This window comes from Castor canadensis, chromosome 19 (genome assembly GCF_047511655.1).
Source record: "Castor canadensis chromosome 19, mCasCan1.hap1v2, whole genome shotgun sequence".
In the NCBI taxonomy this organism is placed as follows: Eukaryota; Metazoa; Chordata; class Mammalia; order Rodentia; family Castoridae; genus Castor; species Castor canadensis.
The window spans coordinates 4,454,925-4,468,815 of NC_133404.1; the positions used below are offsets into that span (position 1 = coordinate 4,454,925).

Sequence of the window (13,891 nt, forward strand, 5' to 3'; positions counted from 1 at the left end):
CAAAGCCCTTCAAACTGTATTTTAGGTCCTGGAAAATTCTAGTTTGTAAAACAATTTCTTGAGTTATTTTTTAGTTAATAACCAACGATATTGCTGAGAGCTGTTGAAACTAGATGATGAGTACATATGTTGGCTTACTTAATTACCTGCTCTATTTTTGCATGTTTGAAATTCTAACAAACGCAGAAGTTGAGAAAGGAAAGAAATGGACCTAACAGACGACAAAGAAATACAATGAACAAGTTTATAAACTGGTCCTCTAAACATGTTGTTTCTAAGGATTATCAATTTTGGAATTTCCTTGGTTTAATTTAGGTAACATTTGGGTTGCCTTCCTCACCACAGTGGACAGGTTTAAAGGTCCTAAAAGATGTAAGAAACAGGGAAAGCTCATGAAAAAACAAGCTTCCTCAAAGGACAACATAAAAATATAAATGTTTCATTGTCTCTTCATTAGCCAACTACTTATCAACAAACAGAAACAAAGTCAAAATATCTACCTACCTGGCAGGAATTTTAATTTCTTAATTGTTTTTATTTTACAGTAGCAATTTCTCCACCAAGTCTAAGATGAGATCTCTGTACAACAGACACCATTCCTTGAAACAGCAACTACAAGTTATCTGAAGTAGGTTGAGCCAGAATTGCAAAACAGAGAATGTCTCAGTCAATTTTTATTATTTCCAAAAGTAAGCTTCTAAAACTCTTTAAAACAAAGTAATATCTCTCTAGATCTTTTACCCTCCGGAGACAGAACCTAAGCTGTAAAGACAACAGAACTGTGTAATTCTTAGAAATGGAAGCGAATTTAGACATCATCTCATCTAGTGGTCTTCAAACGCTACCATCAGAAAAAAAATGGTATAGTAATAATTTACACATGCAAGCATACTCTTGGCATGTATTTTACATATTATATGTCTTCTATGTATCCTGATGCATATGGAATTGTGCCTTGTTAGTATTCTATCAGAAAAGCTATTATTAAATTACTTTTAGAATGTAAATATCCATTTGGAGGCTGGGGGCATGGCTCAAGCAGTAGAGTGCCCACCTAGAATGTGAATATCCATTTGGATATGATTAAAACTAATGTTCTCTAGTAATAGAACCTTACATAGTATATAGAGCACTGCCACTTTCTGAGTTATTTCACGTCATCTCATTTAGATTTCACTGTCTAGTCACTTTGAAGGAATACTTGGTGTAACAATTATAAAGGGAGGCAAAGCGTAACTGCTTTGCTGACTGCTTCAAATTGATATGCCCCTGGAAAATACCATAAAACTCCAGTAATTAACATTATTTGGTAAAAACATTATCGTTTCCAGATATGTAAAGAAATACTATTTTGTACTTTTTAGTACAAGAAAATTAACACAAGATATTTCCATAAAACTGATCACATTCTGTTTTTTAAAAAATGGGTATGATTTGGGTTTTGTTTTTATTTGAAAAAATAACAAAAAAAAACCCAAAATTTGAAAAAACAAAAGCATAACCAGCATGTGAGAACATGAAATACGTTTCCTCTAATTGTGACAGTAAATGTGGACACTCAGAAAAGTCTTTAAATGTTTAGCAAACCTTATGTCCATACAGATAAACCAATGAAAAATTCTTGAACAATTAGGCCAAAACAACCTCTAATTAATTAGGTATGACTGATAAATAGTATACACACACACACACACGTGTATACACACATACACACACAAAAGCAAACAAAGAAAGTTAGGCCTACTTTCAATTTTAGCTAACATACTCAACAGGAATGAGGAATAAGTTTTGACTGACCCTCCTAAACTGAATAAACTCTTTCAAAGCAGACACATTTTATGTACTTACTTTTTAAACTTTAGATACCATTACCAATAGAATGCTGTTTTTATACAAGATCTCTTAAATCAGTGCAATTGTGTATAGCCTATAAAATGTAACCGTTTACAATCAATTTTACTGGAGGGGTTTCCTGCCTTTCTAAAGTTGATCTTTACCAACTGAAATTATGAACTCTTAAAAAAAAAAAAAACTCAAAAAAAGTTTAAGAACTTTTGTAAATGCCACAATGTACCCCCAGCACATTAATAAAAATAAATAATGCATTATCTAAGCTTCTTAAAATTTAATTCCATGTTATCAGTTACTTTTTTATTTATGTGAAACGATGTTTTGTTCAACGAGGGCATACTGAAAGTCAAGCCAGTAATTTAGAGGAAGTGATTCTGCACCAGTGTTTTAATTTTGAGGGTCAATTTACTTTAAAGGTCTCTGGTCTGCATATTCTTTCTGACAGTTTCTGTCTTTCTACATGCTCCTCAACTGAAGATCCATTCGTCATTCTTTCATTCTGCTTTTCTCCTTGTCCTATTGCAGCCTTTCTTCTGTCTCTCTTTTACAACTTTATTCTCTAGGTTTGATCCTGTCCAGACTGGGATCTCACTATAAACAACAAACTGAAAAGAAATTTTTCACAGAATTCATTTCCCAAAACTTCTTTACATAATTCTATTCAAATTTTCACTGAATATTTCCTGAATGGTATTCATCATGGTCACTCATTTTTCTATATACTTCATTTTAATAGACACTAGCACCTCATCACCTTCGAAAATCATTTGGTGTAAAAAATCTTTACACAGCTCCAGCAAAGTTTCAGATTTTACATAAGAAACATCTTACTTTCAAACTAATTACTTTCCTCAAACTAATAAAATTAAAAACAACACCCAAACTGACAGCACTTTTCTAGTAACACTTGATCATTTTTGACAATTTTCTGTTTAAAAACTAAAATTAAGGGCTGGGAATGTAGCTCAGTGGTAGAGTGCTTACCTAACGTGTGAGGCCCTGGGTTTGATCCCCAGCACCACAAAAAAATAATAAATTAAATAAAACAAACTAAAAAATAAAGTTAAGATAACAATAACATGTTTCCTTTTTATTAATATCTAGAGATATATTCCACAAAAGAAAGTATTTCACATTAAAATTGTATTGGTGAGGAAAAAGATTCAATGTCTAATTTCTCATGAAATCTGTGTAACTCATGCAAAGTCAGACCTATAATGAACTATAATCTTAATGTGCAACAAATAAATTAACTGTGAAGCCACTTATACTTAAGGATTTCTTTCCTTTTCTTGTTAAACCTTGGTACCTTCACAAGTTAAGCTCTGTTTGCCAACACATGCACACACACACAAATCTGTATCTTAGTTTCTAAATTTGGACCCAGTAACCTGGCAAAATAAACTGAGGAACAGGTCCTGATGTAGTGATACGGCCTTTCCTCTCAGAAAGTTCTCATGCTTGGGTGCTCCATTATGTCATACAATTGTAGTGACATTTCAGTCAGTTGCCTGAGAGGCTGAAAGCATACTGCCTCCTTAGGAAAGGCAAACTACTTATTCTGGTCAAATATTATTTGAATTAATATATTCAAATCTGTTGCTTAACAGCATGTCATTTGTGCCACAGCTACCATTGATAAAGTTTGTCTTCTGCTCACCCAAAGAGAAGATTCACAGTCAATAGTAAATTTCCAAACTGAAGCAAACATTACTTGACAGAAAAGACTCATGAATCACCTATTGCAGACACTGGCATTGTTACAATGCCCAACGTTCCTATCTATCTAGCATCACCCAAGCAAAATGGTTTCTTAAACTTTATCTTGTTAATAACAAAATTCCTTAGATTTCTTGGCTTCTTCCATTGAAGTGTTCAATATCCAATTTGATATTTTCAGTATGAGCACATTACATTTTTATACATTCATTCATTCAGCTAACATCTGTAACACTCCCACTGGGTGCCAGGTACTACATTCTGTTTCTACTATTCACAACAGTGGTACTCTATGAAAAGATTATACCTGAACCACATGAAAAGATATTAGGGTGCTGGAAAAAAATGTAAATACATTTTAAATGAAATTCTCTCAATCAACTGGAAATACGAATTTTCTCCCTAAAATTTGCACCTGTAGACACAGTATAGATGGTGACTTTTCTAATACAAGTTATATAAATAGCAAAAGCACAAATCTCTGTGGGGCCTTCAAATGGCCTATTTACTTTTATTCAAAATGACAGAAGCATTAACAATTAGGTGTTCAATATATACACGAAGAAATAATGCTACTTTTTAAAGGTTAATTATAATAGCTAACATTGAGACAATGTCAGTCTGAAATATAAGCAGCCATTACCTCATTTAATCCTCACATCATCCTCAGGGGACTGACCTCACTGTAATCCCCATTTCACAGGTAAAACTGAGGCTGGCCTTACTCAAGGTCACTCAGCTGCACAAAGTTAGAATACAAACCCAGTTCTGGGCTGGGCGTGTAGCTCAATGGTAGAGCACTTGCACAGTATGCAGGAGGCTCTGGTTTGGATTCCTAGTACTGCAAGAAAATTCAAAAACAAACCTCAAAAACAGTTCTATTAGTGCTCAAAGCCTAGGCCTTTGACCACCAAATCCTACTGCTGGGTTTATACTCAGTTTTAGTCTAAAGCTTTTGGATGTCTTACAAGTTTCTCCCTTAAGATAAATTATATTTTTGATGATACATACAAAAAACAAAAAAAGGATCTTAATTGAAACTGATTTTACAAGTCTAAATATTTGGATGGGAAACAAAATGAACTCGAATGAAAGCCCTGAATCCCCACGGTAATAGCCCAGACTGGCCTGGAACTCTAAACTCTCCTACTTCAGCCTCCTGAGTGCTGATACTGAAGCATGCACCACCAGGCTGGGCAAAAAAAGAGACCTTTGGAAAAACATCTACCCTCAATCTAAACTACCACATTCTCAATCCAGAAACGCTTAAGGCTTCTTCGCACCGCCCCCCCAAGCACCCTTTTAATAGAAATGTAACATTTCAACACCGGAGCATGGCACCCCTTTCTAAAGCACTGTCAAGAAACTAAAAACTTCATTACATAAGTTCTAAGTACTGCAGGGCTACTACCAATTGAAAGCCTGAATATTATCATAAGATATTTATAGGAAACTACAAAATGGCATCTTTAACCATGTAAACTCAAACTCATTCATTTACATTCATTTGGGTTACCTACGGGCTCTGCTTCACTTTAAAGGTCATGTCATGTGCCTGAATTCAAGCTTATTTCAAGGGAAATGTACTATACTGTATTTGGAACACGTTACCACTAAGAGCAGCCAGTTGAGTCTTTTATAGGCCTATCCAAAACCTTGCTTTAGTTGCTAAGAAACTACAATTTCGCCAAATTATAAATCATTGGAAAGAAGCTATGCCAGCAGAGGATTAAACAGGTAAAATCAAGACTCACTTAGTGTGCAAAGTGAAACCATGTTATTTCCATAAACTGAGTATGTGAAATCAGAATTTGGCTTAATTTATATTATATTAAGACCGATAGAAAAATTGCTAAGACAAATTAGACTAACTCTACCCTGCCTTCCGCATCAACTTTAACCTTAGAGGAAAATAGAGGGGGGAGGGGAAAACAACCTAATATCCTCAGTGTATTCAATGTAAGGGACAGAAAATGTTTCCTTTCTGACCCTTGCGGTGATAATCAAAGACCACGTGGCATGGTACAACAAACACATTTAACTAGTATTTTTTTCAATACTGTTACATATTTTCATTGTAATCTTCAGCATTTGAAGCCCAGTTTCTCAGAATACTCAACTCCACTGGCTCTATCACGTTTTTTCTTTTTTTTTTTAATAAAGTCATTTTACCCCAGTATCACCAAAAAAAAAAAAAAAAATTTAAGTTTCAGGTCTTTTACTGAGAGCAATCTTAATTGTTCTAGCGTAACAATGAAGAAACACTGAGAAATTAGCAAATAATTTATGGGTCACTCTCCAGTACTAACGTACATATTTTTTTCGTCTTAAAAGACCTTTACACCTCTTAATAGTTGTTTCCACAAGAGCAGAGACAGGTTCACAATCCTAGTTTCACTTCTGAAAAATCAATTCAGTCGCCGAACTGTAACACATGCCTTCAAGCACAATTCTTTTTTGTTCAGATTCCCTAACCCTACCGTCTCTCCATCTTCTCTATCGAACTGTTCAAAACCCCATTCTCACATTTCCGCTGTACTTGCACCCATCCCGGAGGCCACTTTTATATTCCTCGGAAATAACATCTTTTCAGTCCGGAAACTTTCAGATGAATCTCAAAAATCCACACCCTCTTGTCAGTCACTGCCCTCAATCCCACCCCTGCAGTGGCAGCTGTGTCCGGCATTGCCCAAGGCGGGACCAATGTCTTCTAGTGTTTGCCACAACTCATACCCTCCCTTCCTTCCTGACAGATCCTCCACGGTACAAACCCCCGACTCACTGCATTTTACTCCCTTCCATTATTTTCCGTCTTCGCCCACCCCCACCTCCATACCGAGGCACCCTTACTTTGCGAATAAACATTCCCCCTCCCTCAGTTTCAACGCTTCCCCCATCCTCTGCTCGTTTTCCTCTCCTTATTTAGAAACTCCTTTTAGCTCTCCCAACCACTACCCTAGAATGCCCGGCACTCCACCCTCCGCAACAAACTCAGCCTTTTCCCCCGGCTCGCTGGGAGACACTGCTTCTCCCTCCAGGTCCCCGACTGCAGTCAACCCACTCCCTTATCTTTCCACCCCCTTTCCCACCACCCCCAGACCCCGATCCCTTACCCGTCCTTTGGGATCGAGTACTCAGCTCACCCTCGGCGTTCTCCGGGACTCCCTGCCCCCCCCTTCCCAGTTTCCATCTTATTTTTAAGGATGTCACCAGTGTTACGGGGCCCCACTAGAATGCCAGTCGGTCTCGGCGCCCCGGATCCAGGTTCCCTTCCCGGAGCCTGATTCCCACCACCCTTCCATCAGCTATGTACGAAACGAAGGTCTCCTCGCCCGCCCCCGCCACTCCAGCTCCCCCCGCCGGCTTCCTCGGCGTCCCCTTGCCGACCCGGAGCGACATGCCCCACGACGCCTCGGGCTCCCACCGGACGCCCCCACCTCTCAACAGGCGCCTCTCCAAACCCTCGGCCGGCGTCTCCTCCTCACACCAGCAGCCGCTCGCACCCATACCCGGGCCCCCTCCGGCCGGCGGCGCCCTCAGCCCCCACCCGGCCCGCCCCCGGCGTCCAGCTTACCGTTCTGAGCGGCGCCTGGCCCTGGGAGGAGAGAGCCAGAGACCAGCAACAGCGAGAGAGCCAGGGCGCTGGGGAGCGACGAGCCCGACATCCTCCCTACCACAAGACGGAACAGCAAATGGGCCGGAGCCGGGGCCCAGGGCCGGGGAAGGGAGGGGAGGGAGGGAGGGGGCGGGCGAGCTCGCGAGGGAGTGAGCGAGGGAGGCAGCCGCGGCTCAGCTCCGTCCTTCCCCGTCGTCCTCCTCCTACGGCCGCAGCGCCCAAACCTCGCGAGACCTTCGCTCCCGGTCGTGGGCGGCTGAGGAGCAACGGTAGCAAGGCTCGCGAGAAGACGTGGCCTCTCCTGGCGCTCCCGCCCCTCAGACCCGGTAGCTCCGCCCCTGCGGAAGCTGATTGGCCCAGCGCGAGGTGGGTCACGTGCCCAGGGCGTTTCTGGCCACGTGACAGGGCTAGGCGGGGCTGTACCCGCTCTCCTGGCGCGGGAGGACTGGCAAGTCAGTGTTGGGTTTACCCCTTTGCGGATGGGGAGCTCCCATAAATAAGAGGAATCCGGTGCCTCCACCCATCCTGCCTTTCATGCGTTATCGCTCTTGGCTGCAGAATTTGACACCCCACCCCTGCTTCTACACTTGCTTCCTCTCATTGTCCCCCATCAAAAACCTGCTATTTCTTCCTTCTGGACTTTGGCCATAGACCTCTACTGGTACCTGCCCCCAACCTCCCTCTCTTGTATTTTTTCCTTCCAGGCAGAATTAGACACTTGCTGTGTCCGGGACATCTGCTGCCTTGGCCTGAAATGTCCTCCTTTCCCCCCCCCCCACTACCTCCCCATCCCCCACTTTGGCCTTATTTTAGCTGCGGAGGCTCCCAGGGCCTGAAGTTCAACCAGCCTAATCGCATGGCCATAGACCCAATTCGACGATGAACTCTGCGTGTGTCAACAATCATAAAGAATCCCCAGAAGCATTTTCATGCAGCAAACCTTTATTGAGTGCATACCGAGCGGCGGGCACCCAGTGGAACCCACATTGAAAATAGTTTTCGGTTCTTCGAGAGTTCATGACCCAGTCTATCAGAGGAGTGAGGAAGGGTCAAGTGACCCAGAGGAAAGGGGCCGGCGGAGTCCTCTAGAGCTTGGCTAGCCATGTGGTCACTCCTGGTTGCATGGATGTTTGGAAAATGCCCTTTTTAAAAATGTATTTTTTTGCACTACCCTGGGAGTTGGTGGCTGGCAAAGGAGTGTCTATGGCTTAGCTCATCCCTGAGTCACAACAGACATCCTCGGGTGTGTCTGTGGACTGAAACCAAGAAGCCAAGCCAGCAGTTCTGCTGACCTGACTTGATTCAGAGAGGGTTGGAAGAATCTGGAGGAAGGGCACCTTTGCGATATCCCAATGTCTCCAGCTTTGAACAGACACTGGACAGCTAGTGATTCCAGACTGAAATTTCTAGCAAAAGCCCTGACTACAACTACAGTCTGATTTGCCTGCTTCTAGGACCATAACAGAAGTGCATTTCCTTGCTCTCTTTTTTTTTTTTTTTTTTGGTGGAGGGGCAGTAACTGGGATTTGAACTCAAGGCCTACACCTTGAGCCACTCCACCAACCCTTTTTGGGAAGGGTTTTTTTTGAAATAGGGTCTCTTGAACTATTTGCTCTGGCTGGCTTCAAGCCTCAATCCTCCTGATCTCTACCTCCTGAGTAGCTGGGATTACAGGCATGAGCCACCAGCACCCAGCGCTTGCCCTCTTGAAGTTGGGAGTGGCATGCAACTTTGACCAGTGAAGTGTGAGAAGTGGCAGGCATCATTTCAGGCAGAACCATTTACTTTCTAGCACAGATAGGGTCACAAACTCTTTTACCTTGATAGCAATCAGTAATCATGATAGTGAAAGCAGGTTTCCTGTCAACAGGAAACTTATGATAGCCTGGGTCCTGGAACTAGCACCATAAGCCAAGCCCTCCTGTCAACCTATGCAACAGATAACATCTGTTGAGTTAAGCTACAGAGGTTCCCGGGTTTTTGTTCTTAACAGCATAACCTGAACTATTTTGGTTAGGGAAAAGATGAAATTCAAGTCCACTAGCATGGACTAGTTGTACAGCCTTGGCCAATGACCTAATCGCTCTGGGCCTTATTTTTATGTCAAATGGTCCTAATGATAATTTCAACCTTATAAGATCACAAGAAGAATAAAAGACTAAATTTATGTGCAAGACTTAGAACACTTTCTGGTGCATAGTAAACCCTTTGGTGTTGATGATAATACAACTCTGACTCCAGCCCTGTAGTCTTCTCCCTCTGACATGCTTACAAAAAGTGATGCAGGAAGGAAAGTTTTAAGTGTAGGTGTTGCCAATCAACTCTCAAAATATGCAGTTACTGTACAATATAAGTCTAATCAGAATTGTCACTATGAGTTGTATACACCATGATGTATAATGAATATATCCTAATTTTAAAAATGTATAAAAAACATGCAGTTACAAGAACCCTTTAACCTAGGAGAAAACGTCACCAATTCTTACATGATAGTAGTTATACTTTTAGTTTCTTTTTGTTGTGAAAATACAGAACTTCTTTAAAGGAATTTAGGAATTGGATTTTAGTTAAGATCTATATAATACACTAAGGACTGGGGGCATGGCTGAAATGATAGAGCACCTACCTACCAAGTGTGAGTCCCTGAGTTCTAAGCCCAGTACCACCAAAGGAAGAAAAAAAGATTTACATACATTTTTTTAAATCTCTACAATTGCAGTCTTGCCAAAGGATGGCTGAGCTCCTTTCAATACCTCAAAAGAGCCCTAGGGGTCCTCAGAGCTTAGCCTGAGACACACTTTCCGGGCCTCCAGGGATGGCTTGGAGGTCAGTTTTTCGGTGTTGGTAGCGCCCACTGGTGGGAAAACCTGTAATAAGCGTTCCCCATTGAAAAGCTTCACGTGGGTTGGTGTGATTTCATTCAACCATTGGAAGGTTAGTCAAAAAGATACAGTACTAATGTTCCTAGAGCCAACCTTAAACTTCCTAATGGGTTTTCCCCTTCTCCCTGCAAAGATCTCCATCCTATTCAGATCTACCACCCAACACATCTTGACTGTCACCTGACATCCTAATCAATGTACTCTGTTCCCTGCCTCTTCCAACTCCTAGCGCCATCCTTGACCTCAACATTCACGTTAATGGTCTATTCATTACTCTGCTGTTTCAGTTATTTTACCTTCTCATCTCCATCAACCTTCTCAACTGAACCATCCCTTCACAGAATACACCCTATGAACTTTAACACCCCCCCAAAAAAGGGCTCCATCTTTAAAATATGAAAATGTAAATACCTTAGGCTCCACTCACCACCATCTAGACTTTGAGCTCCTTTTGCTAACACCCCGTTTGCTATAATCCTTCAACCTCATTGGGACTACTAATCCACAAGTCCCACCATTTCTGTTTTTCCATTCTTCATTTCCCTGATGGTACAATGTAGAGCCCATAATTCATCATTATAGTCATCCCCTTGCCCACCTCAAACTGCAGTCATTTTCTGGAAAAACCACAAGCTGCCTGAGCATTACAGTCTGAAATGAGATTTCATACTTGCACCTGAGCAGCTGAATATTGCCAGGGAAAGATCACACCAACAGGCTGAATGACTTCATTTTTAAAATTCATCATCTCTTACCTCAAAAGGTCACTCAGCCTCGCCCAGCAATCATACTCCTTCATATGCGGGGAACAGGGGGAACAGGAATTTGCAACTACAATGGCCATATGCAAGAAATGCCTACTTGCTTGCTTGCTTGCTTTCCTTCCTTTCTTCCTTTTCTTTCCTTCCTTCCTTCTTCCCTTCTTCTTTCTTTCCTTTAACTTCAAATTTAATCTGTTCTGAGTACCCTTCTGCAATGAGGACAAAAATTCAGTTTTGCTCATTATGAGCCCCCTCCATCTCCGTCTACTTCCCAGGGTAATATGAAATCCCTGCATTTGGGGTGGGGGTGTTTTGTTGGTTTTGGAGACAGGGTCTTGCTCTATAGCTTAGGTTGGACACAAACTCACTATGTTGTCCAGACTGGCTTCAAAATGCAATCCTCCTGCCTCAGTCTCCACAGTGCTAGAATTACTGGCCCAGGTCACCACACCTGGCTATTCCTGTGTTTTGATGCAGTTCAGGACATTAATTTTGGTTATCCAGGTCTCTGCTGGTGTGTGTACTGCCCAGACTCAACTGACTCCCTGGAAGAGAATAGCTCAGCGCTGTCCATCATTACCCAACAGCCTTAGCTCGCACCACATTTCTTTCCGGTTCAGCAAGACTGCTTTGCTGCTTCTCACCTTGGACCTTCTACCTATTTTGTCCTCTTTGCCCAGAATGCACAATACTCCATCCTCTTCACCTGGTCTACTTCTCATTCCTTAGATGTCAGCTTCAGTCATTCCTCCTGTTATGAAAAGTACCAAGAACATGAGGTACCATGTCACACTCATGAATTTAATAATTTCTTTTTTTTTTCTGGCAGCACCGGGGTTTGAACTCAGGGCCTCAGGCTTGCTAGGCGAGTGCTCTACCACTTGAGCCACTCCCCTAAATCTTTTTTTGTATTAGGTATTTTCTTTTTTTTTCAATTTTTTTAATTGATATAATTTTTTTATTAATTTTTATTTTTTTATTATTCATATGTGCATTCAATGCTTGGGTTATTTCTCCCCCCTGCCCCCACCCCCTGTGTTAGGTATTTTCAAGATAGGGTCTCACAAACTATTTGCCCAGGATGGCTTCAAACTGCAATCCTCCTGATCTCTGTCTTGTGAGTAGCTAGGATTATTGGAGTGAGTCACTGTCGCCTAGTATGACTTTAATAATTGTAAAAACCTGACAATACCAAGTATTTGTGGGGGTGTGGAGTAATTGAAACTCTCATACACAGTTAGTATGCACAAAACTACTTTGGGGAGCCCTTTGGCAGTGTATCATAAAGTTAAATAAATTTATCCAACCTACATATCTATAATCTATCGATCTATCTATCTATCTATCTATCTATCATCTATGTCAAGCAATTCTACTCTTATATCACCAAGGCCCAGGAGAAATGAAAACATATGTCCATAAAATGATTTGTATAAGATGTTCATAGCCCAAATACTGTATCCATTGATAGGTTAACGGATAAACAAACTGTAGAATCTTTGTATAATGGAATGCAACTCAGAAAAAAGAAAAGAAAATGAACTTCTAACATACTCAAGAACATGGATGAATCTTAGAAGAATAATGCAAAGTGGAAGAATTGAGACCCTCTCCAAAAAATATATATACTGTATGCCAGGTGCTGGTGGTCACGCCTGTAATCCTAACTACTCAGGAGGCAGAGATCAGGAGGATTGTGGTTTGGAGCCACCCCAGGCAAATAGTTCACAAGACCCTATTGCAAAAAACAAAAAAAAAGCCATCACAAAAAAGGGCTGGTGGAGTGACTCAAGCCCTGAGTTCAAGCCCCAGTACCAAAAACAAGTATATACCATATAATTCTGTTTATACAAGTTTTAGAGTAGGTAAAACTAACCTGAGTTGACAGAAAGAGCCATTTCCTGGGGCAGGGAAAATTGACTAGAAGTGACCACAAGGGAACATTCTGGAGCGATGGAAATTTCTATGTCTAGATCTGGATGTTAGTTATACTGGTGTATGCATTTGTTGAAACTCATTGACAAATGGTGGCTCATGCCTAGACTCCCAGTTACTCAGAGAGGTAGAAATCGAAAGGATCAAGATTTGAGGCCAACCCAGGCAAGAAATTGGTAAGTCCCCTCAATAAATAAACTGGGTGTGGTCGTGTGCACCTGTAATTCCAGGGATGCAGGAGGCAGAAGTAGGAGGATTGAAGGCCTGGACTGGCTGAAAAAACTTGTCTAGCAAGCACAAGTTCCCTGAGTTCAAACAAATACCACCAAAAAAATTGTTTTTAAACTCATTGAAATTATACCTCAATTTTGAAATGAAAAAAAATCACCTCATGGTCAGGAAAAATTTTTCTGATCTCCTTAACCTCAAAACTGTATACATTCATTGCTCCATGTTCCTCTTCTTCATAGAACTTGTCACAGGTGGAATTTGCTATTTATTTCTGTGGTTATTTCTCTAGGCCTCTGTGGAGAGCAATCCTGACCCAGTGCCTGGCATGCAATGGGTATTGAAATTAATGTCTCATGGATGAATAAGGGAGGTACACAACTGGCTCAGAACAGAGGCTCCAGGCCCTTGGTCCAGTGCTCCTTCCACACAAACACTCCAAGATGGTGCCTCATGCCTGCCTCAAGACCCAGCTGTAACTCCACTCGTTCTGGAAACCCATCTCTAGTCACCATTCAGTCATTCCTCATTCATTCCACAAGTGTTGGGTTCCTGTTCCATGCAAGGAATGGTGTACAGTGGTGAACAATGTGAACATCTTACATTGCAGTGGGAAACAGACATTGAATGACAAAGATGTAATTGACAGGAGTTAGCTTGGGAGACAGGCGGCGAGGGTGGGGCACAAGCAGTGACAGCACAGATGAAAGGAGGGCAAGTGTGGCAGCACACACATCTTTTAGAGGCAGATTACACAGAATAGAGACCAGGGAAAAGGGAGTCACCTTGAAACAACTCCCGAGGGCAGGCGTGGCAACACACATCTTTAAGAAACAGATACAGACAGAGAGGAGGGTGTCACCTCCAAATGACACCCTTAGCACCAAATCTTCTTGTCC

The 13,891-nt window shown here is 41.6% G+C and overlaps 1 protein-coding gene across 4 annotated transcripts in view; it reads right to left on the bottom strand.

Moving 5' to 3' along the window:
• Window positions 1-7,494, bottom strand: part of Nptn (neuroplastin) — an 88,579-nt gene extending 81,085 nt beyond the window's left edge. For 3 of the 4 annotated variants that reach the window (XM_020165629.2, XM_020165631.2, XM_020165628.2), the window contains exon 1: window positions 7,145-7,494. In XM_020165629.2, the coding sequence (XP_020021218.1) occupies window positions 7,145-7,235 (91 nt within the window). In that variant the 5' untranslated portion in view covers window positions 7,236-7,494. Of the gene's footprint in view, window positions 1-7,007; window positions 7,093-7,144 lie in introns of those variants that run through there. The other variant, XM_074061531.1, reaches the window with a different exon arrangement.
• Window positions 7,495-13,891: the final 6,397 nt, after the last annotated feature.